We start from the raw sequence: 7,507 nt of genomic DNA on the forward strand, positions 1-7,507 counted from the left end.
GGATCCAGATGATTAGGGGCGAAATTCCCAACCCAGCGAACCGGTGATAAACGCAATCTTTGGAGGACCACGACCTCGAGGGCCAGTGATAAATATGATCTTTGGAGGACCAACTGCTGCTGGTTCATCTAAAAACTCAAGAAAAACATATACTAGAGAAGTTAAGCATATTGTCGGAGAAGCCCCGAATAGGGCCAGGACAGGAGTAACAATGACATTTGGTGATTTTAATATAGAGGGTGACAAATTTCCTCATGACGATCATCTGGTTATAACACCGATAATAGGGAACAACACGGTGAATAGAGTCCTTGTCGACAATGGTGTCTCGGTGGACATCTTACTTCATGATATCTTTATAAGGTTGAGTTACAATGACTCTCAATTAACCCCAACTGACATGTCAATATATGGTTTTGCTGGAGTTGAGTTCCCCGTGGAAGGGATAATTAAGTTGTCGATGACCATAGGGCAGAAACCAAGACAAGCAACACAGATGTTAGACTTTGTAGTGGTAAAAGCTGGATCAACTTGCAATGCAATCATGGGAAGAACGGGAATACATGCTTTCAAGGCAGCCCCCTCTTCTTACCTTTTTTTGCAAAAATTAAGGGGATAATTTTTAATTTTTATATACATATTTAACTAAATTAAAAATTTAAAGAGGTTGCCCCCTGTACATGATCTGCAACTACATAATCATATACCTTATTCAATTCTCCAACTACATATTTTTTGGAATTATTTATTATATTTATAGTGTATTACATCGTTATTATCTTTTTGAATCATATGTTAAATTTTATTTGAACTATGTAGTTAGATACACAAAATAATATATTTTGAAATATCTAATTCATGTAACAAGTTCTACGGTATTTATTATCTAATTTGAAATAAACACTCACATTCATACAAAATATAATTAGATAACTAAAAAGTTGGTTGATTAACTATATCAAGAGAAATTACCAAAAGTAATAACTTTTTTAAGTTTTTTTAGGATTTTACTATTTTATAAAAAAATTGCAAAAATACGGTGCAACCAAAATCAATCAGCTATGCAACTAGTTGAATCGAGTTTTTTGTTGCATTTGAGATTACATGTAGTTGAAGAAACTTGGTCGAAAGCTTAATATAGTTGAATCGAGTTGCAGAAAACCTTATTTTTGCAAATATATATATATATAGGCCTTTTTTCAAGAGAGAATCTCTTATGTAGAGAACCGTAGAGAACTCTTGTACCTATTATAGAATTTGCTCAAATTCGTTGCTAATTTAGAATAATAATTATATTTAAATATAATAAAACGTTTAATAATTGAATTTTGAAAAAATAATTGATTTTAAATTTAATTTTACTGTAGAATATTTTTCGATAAATGTGATTTTATTGTGATTTTACTACATAACCACTTTAAATTATTTTATCAAATTTTAATGATTTCATATTAAAAAAATTGTGTAATTTCATTTTTTAATTTGGTAATTAAAATTTATAACTATATATGATGAAAAATGAAATAAATTATGTATTTACATTTTTTAAATAATGGTTCTCTACGGATCTCTATCTAAGGGAGTCCTCCATGAATTGTTACCCTATATATATATATATATATATATATATATATATATATATTGAAAACTAGTATGTTTGCACATTTTTTTAAAAAAAATGAAAGTATTTTTGAAAAAATATGTTTGGCCTTATTTTTCAAACAAGCCCTTATATTAATCATGATAAAATTTTCTGACAAAAAAATGATGATTAAATTTTATGTTGATATTTATGTATTTTAAACATTATTATTTTAAAATGAGCCCTCAAACGGTTTTTGGATCATTTTCAATCAAATGAGTTGATCAGTGACCCTGCTCTTTTTATGTGGATTAGTTTAGGTTTGGACTCGTTTTCTGTCAAAAAAAAGAGTTTGGACTCGTTTCCAACTCAAAGGCTACGTGACAATGACTCCCGAATTAGACTTGCAAGTTCCAACTAAAAGTAGAAGTATCAGAGGTCACAATGTTAGAAATTAAGGGGAAAGTTTTCCCCAACTGTTTGAACTTTCCTTTGGGTATTTTTAATGTGTTTAGTGATGATCCTCGCTAATCTTATTTTTACTAGGTTTGTAATGTGCGATGGTTTTGGGATTTTTAACGTGTTTGATGTGACGTTAACTGTGCAAATGATGACTTAACTTTAGTTAAGCTTCCTTCTTTCTGCTCCTAATCTGAAAGGTTGATTAATCAGTAGATAAAGGCAGAATTAATGATGTTTTACACGAGAATAGGCAATTCTATGGAGCCAATTACTAACAAATAGTTAATCTATACAACCATCCGGCTGTTAATATGTAAATGCATAAACCAGAAATTAAGTAAATTTCATCTAGTATTAAATCCAATCGGAATTGCTTATACAACAAATACAAAATGCAAACCATTACAAGAACTTCTAATTTACCAAAGTAGAAATTCTTTTACCATTACTAAACGTCTAAGCTAGAAAGCTAGACCTTTACAGTGTTTTCAATCACCTCTAGAAACAGTCTGGAGGGAATGAGAAAACTAAAACTGAGAGAATAAAAAATGATACATAAGTTTGATCAACTGATAAATCAGTTAAAGCATTCAAGGCTCGAGCATCATGAATACTAGTTCTTCATCAAAGGCTCGAGCATCATGAATACTAGTTCTTCATCAAATGCATATTCATCATATGCAAATATGGAAAGTCGAGCATGCTCTGTTTTCATGCATCTAACAATTTGCCACTAGCGTCGGCCCCCAGTGCGACTTTTAGCTCTTGATTTCTGCAAGTGGAAACAATGAGGGCTCAAACTGAGCATCTAATGCAATCTTCTAAACAACATAAACATGACATTCGCATAATTAAGAAGTTAAAGCAATACATACACAAGCTATGTTACCAAACCCGAAATCAATCCCCGAACCTAACCTCATATTCCCTAATGGAAATTATTTTGCTCCCCCAGTCCCGAACCATATTTTGTTTATATACCTCCACGACACCCATCTATCCTTGGAACTCCTCCAAATTACTTCACGAGGTACACTATCATAGGTACACCACTAAGTAACTTTGGGTTGACCGGCATTTAATTACAAAGATATTCAAACAATCATCTCACAAAAATCTTGTATGCTGCATATAGCAGTTCCGGAAATTTCGGTTCAACAATGGCTTTCATTAGCTAATTTATATTTTTTATTCACATTAATGATACTGCTAACCGGTTACTGAATCATATGGAATTACAGTGCTAAGAATGTTGGCTTTATACAAGTCCTATTGTAAAAAGTTTATACTGTCCTATATATCAGCTTATACAAAGATTACACATGTCACAGTGTAGAAAACACATCAACTACATAAGGCACAGGGAGTTGGAAATACTCACAGATGTAGTGTTAAAACTTGCCCCTGATCCTGTCGCAGGTCCTATTCAACAAAAGAATATATCAAGATATTAAAGAAAAAAGCTAAAATGCAGAACTAGGAGACAAGACATACAAAAGAGGTAGTGAAAATTTGTAAAGGTAATACCAGCAAATGAAATATAAGCTATTTACATACTTAATAAGATAGCCGAAATATATTACTAGGAAACAATAAATACAAATGAGATATTGTATATTTACTAACATTATAGTATCAACAGAAAGAGGATCTATTTACCAGCTAGTAATTTTATTCAAGATTCATTTTGAGAAAATCACCATCTGAGTGGAATTCTAACGCGGGAAACAATTTCTTGTTTATTTTTATTTAACTGTTTCCTCTTTTATTAGGAGTGTGTTTTGTCTTGAGGCTAATGTCACGGGGATTGCTCTCAGTGAATGTTATATTTTCAAAGAGAACCTATTATACATATAAATCGAGCAGTAAAGCTTGCAAATGTTTCAGATTAAAGGGATACCTGTAGCAAATGGTGTTGCAAAAGAAGACACTCCAGCAGCAGGAGTTGAGCCAAATAGTGGAGCTGTATTAGTAAAGGAAGGTGTTGAAGTAGACAAGGAGCCAAAAAGTGATGTTTGAGGTGAAGCAGTTGATCCAAACAAGGAGGACACAGGAGCAGATGTGGCAGGAGTTGAGAACAGAGAAGATGATGGTGTGGAGGCAGCTGGTGTACTAAAAAGTGTGGACCCGCTCCCAGATGGTGCAGAAGAAAAGCCAGCAGCTGTTTGAGGTGTAGCAGATGTTCCAGGAGCAGCTGTGCTTGCAAACAAACCAGCAACCTGAGTCGATGGTTGTGGATTTGCTGGCAAATGCTGCGTAGGGTGAACCCTGCGAGCAGCAGCTTCTTGTTTGGCAGTCTCCCTTCTATCAGCCTCAAGGAACGGATCAATTATATGACCCCGCCGCCGCTGGTCAGCAAGATATGCAGCTTTCATGGACTCCATGTATTGATGTATGCTTTCAACCTACATGACATACTTTACGTAAGGAATTTATAATGTGCATGCTAATGAAGATAAATTTCAGAAAATTAAACAGTAGACCAAAAGGAAACAATGAAACAGGTACAGGTAAGTCTACGAACAAAATATATTTCATAGAAGGATGGCATGTGATGAATTTATGATTGTAATTTACTAGAATCCCGTTATACTTAATAAGAGGATGGCCCATTCATAAATCATACTGTAATTGGCAGGTTTCGGAAATGAAAAATGTGCAAACTTATAAGGTATAAATAAATACACACATGCGCGCGAGAGTCCAGAGCCTGTAACATTCTACATAGATAATTACTCAGACATATCACATATGCGATGAAAAGTTACTAAGAAAACAGCCTGAACTCAGATAAACACCATGGATTGAAGAGTTAAGCACCACAATTAAAACTCGAGTCAGAAACCAGAGAAATTTTAGTATAATTTACCTTGGCCGCTACATGTACAAAAAAGTCATGGACGTTTGACATGACTTTGGGAAGTGATAGCAATAATGAGGAACTAGAGTTCAGAGAGTTCTTCTCAGAATCTAAACGTAGTAACTCTTCTAACTCTTCAATCCACTGGCGAGACTCTCCAATATACTTCTCAAATGTTGCAATGGTTTGCTGCAGGAATGGAGATGGTTTCTTGGGGAGTCCACTATAAAAATCGTAAACAGGCATCATTGGTGCCCCTGCTGGTTGACCACTTGCACTTGAAGTCATTGCTCCTGTATACTGAGATGACGATGTGGCATTTGAGATAGCACCTCCACTGGAGTGAATAAACCGAGGACGTAACATCATAAACGAACGAACAGCAACCTCTGTGTTGCGTAACATATCTTTCACAACAACCATTAGCTCTTGTATAACAGCTTTTTGTCGTTCCATTGCTGTACTAATTCCACCAAGTTCCTGCAGATAGAAATACAGACAGCACACAAAAAAATTAACTTTTAAAAAGAAAATGTGGCATATTGGGAAGTTTCATTTCAAATGAAAAAAAAATCAAAAGAGATCCTATTTATGTAATATGTGAAAAGTACTTGTACCGCAGGTTAGTAAAAAAAACTATTTAACACGAATCCGGAAAGGAAATGCTCTCAGTCATATGATACCACCAGTATCACTCACAACATTGTTTACATAATCGGAAAAGTTTAGATCTGGTAAAGTTGAAATAGGAAAATTTCTGCAAGCAAAGGTAACTTGAATCTTTTTATACATTACCGGGGCTCCGTGATTTTAAAAAGGTTAATTATGTAATATATTTAGGCTAAAGAAGACAGCCTTAGAAACATATACAACACTAAGCACAATGAATACTTTTTCTTATGGTACAACATAAACCTTATCTCAAATGTTATCATAAACCCTGTAAGTTATAATACAGTATACACAAACAGTAAACTTTGGTAAAAGAGAAAAAGCATACATACATAAAGTAGATGTTATGTGATACAGTAATGTAGTTGAATCAAATACAGTAAGCCAATAAAGAAAGAGTAACAACCTGAACAACAACACTAGCATCAAGCTCAAACACGTCATTGGAAACCGAAGAATCATAAAGCCTACTACACTGGTCCAACCGTTGACTCTCATCTCTGTACTCCAAGATTCGCTCCCTAATAACAAAAAAAAAAAAAAAAATTACACATCGAAAAGCGACAATAAAAAAAAGCACAAACAGGCATTAACAACGTACTCAATTTGAAGGAGGAATTTCTGAGAATCAGGATGAAGGTCAGTCCATTTAGTGCCGTAACTAGCCGGAGCCTTATCGTTAGTAAACAAAAAGAGTTGATTTTGTTGAAATTGCTGTTGTTGTTGCTGTTGCGGTTGAAAATTGAACGGAGAGGGTTGTTGAAAAGGGGATTGTTGTTGTTGTGGTTGTTGAAAGAGGGATGGTGTTTGTTGTTGTTGCTGTGGAGGAGTGAAGGAGAATGACATTGTGCTGGATTGATTGAATTGAAGCTCTCAATGTGTTGATTAGTGTGAAGATGGTAAAGATGGGGGGTTAACTAAACCCTAATTCATGAACCCTAGAGCTGCTCCACAAGAAGAGGGCTCCGGGTGCGGGTTTGCCTGCACACCCAACCAATATGCGGTTTTTGCAAAATATTAATTCTCCCTCCCGTAATAATATTAATATTAGTCCAATTTCGATCCCAAATCAAGTCCATAATCTGACACTTACAAAAGTTTATCGTAATTAATGTAAAATGTAGTCAAAATTATTATTCAAAATATTAATCTGATATATTAAATTAATAAAATAAACTTAGTTTATTAATTTCAATATCATATATTTATGAAATATATATAACGATTAATCATATTTGAAAAGTCTAATCACTAGGATATATTCATTAGTCCAAGATTTCTTAGAATCATCGAGTTTATGGCAAAAAATACCTTTTTATAGATAATATTATAAGAATATCATTTTTTTAAATTGGTGGCCAAAAAATATATTACAAGAATATCATTTTTTTAAATTGGTGACCAAAAATAAACGTAATACACATTTATGAAATGGGTAATTTAATACTAATATGAATTTGATGAGAGGGTATTATGTAAAAAAATTAAAAAAATATATTAGAAAACTTGAATTTTTGTCAATTTTTCGAATCATCGCAACAAAAAGAATTTAAATTGCATGGGAATTCACAAATTCCTATAATTTCTCTATTTATAAATTATCACCGTATCTTCAATTAAATAAAATAATTTATATATCTCATTGAATTTTGATAATTCCAAAAAAGTTCCAATATTTCAACGGATACGATAACAATATCGAATCACATTAATGTGTTCAATTCATCACAATAATTTGATCATATTTTAATAAGTATAAATAATTTTCAGTGAGATAATAAAATGACGATGTTACAATTTAAAAAAAAAGGGTGTTACATAAATTTAAGTATACTCCACAATAATTACCTTTTATAATTTATAATAAACAAAAGTATTCGAAAACAAGACCATATATTTATATATCTTGTAAAAAATGTTTGGTAAAAAAA

General features: G+C 32.9%; 2 protein-coding genes across 2 annotated transcripts; one reads left to right on the forward strand and one right to left on the reverse strand.

Moving 5' to 3' along the window:
- The first annotated feature begins 211 nt into the window (after positions 1-211).
- Positions 212-619, forward strand: LOC141685635 (uncharacterized). The gene has a single exon (XM_074490729.1). The coding sequence runs from the start codon at positions 212-214 to the stop codon at positions 617-619; it is 408 nt and encodes a 135-aa protein (XP_074346830.1).
- A 1,758-nt stretch (positions 620-2,377) lies between these two features.
- Positions 2,378-6,589, reverse strand: LOC141684173 (nuclear pore complex protein NUP58). Its single transcript, XM_074489011.1, has 6 exons — positions 6,178-6,589; positions 5,983-6,097; positions 4,914-5,384; positions 3,945-4,449; positions 3,426-3,466; positions 2,378-2,816 (listed from the first exon to the last, which is right to left on the reverse strand). Exons 1-6 carry the CDS (start codon positions 6,420-6,422, stop codon positions 2,778-2,780), a joined length of 1,416 nt encoding a protein of 471 aa, XP_074345112.1. The 5' UTR covers positions 6,423-6,589; the 3' UTR covers positions 2,378-2,777.
- Between the last annotated feature and the right edge of the window lie 918 nt (positions 6,590-7,507).

The sequence above is a fragment of the Apium graveolens genome, chromosome 9 (assembly GCF_009905375.1).
Source record: "Apium graveolens cultivar Ventura chromosome 9, ASM990537v1, whole genome shotgun sequence".
Taxonomy (NCBI): Eukaryota; Viridiplantae; Streptophyta; class Magnoliopsida; order Apiales; family Apiaceae; genus Apium; species Apium graveolens.

Coding starts and splice junctions, on each gene's coding strand:
- LOC141685635 (XM_074490729.1), top strand. CDS start 212: ATGACATTTGGTGATTTTAATATAGAGGGTGACAAATTTCCTCATGAC.
- LOC141684173 (XM_074489011.1), bottom strand. CDS start 6,422: ATGTCATTCTCCTTCACTCCTCCACAGCAACAACAACAAACACCATCC. Junction 5,385..5,982: donor ATGCTAGTGTTGTTGTTCAG/GTTGTTACTCTT, acceptor TTCTATCTGCAG/GAACTTGGTGGAATTAGTAC. Junction 2,817..3,425: donor CAAGTTTTAACACTACATCT/GTGAGTATTTCC, acceptor TTCCACTTGCAG/AAATCAAGAGCTAAAAGTCG.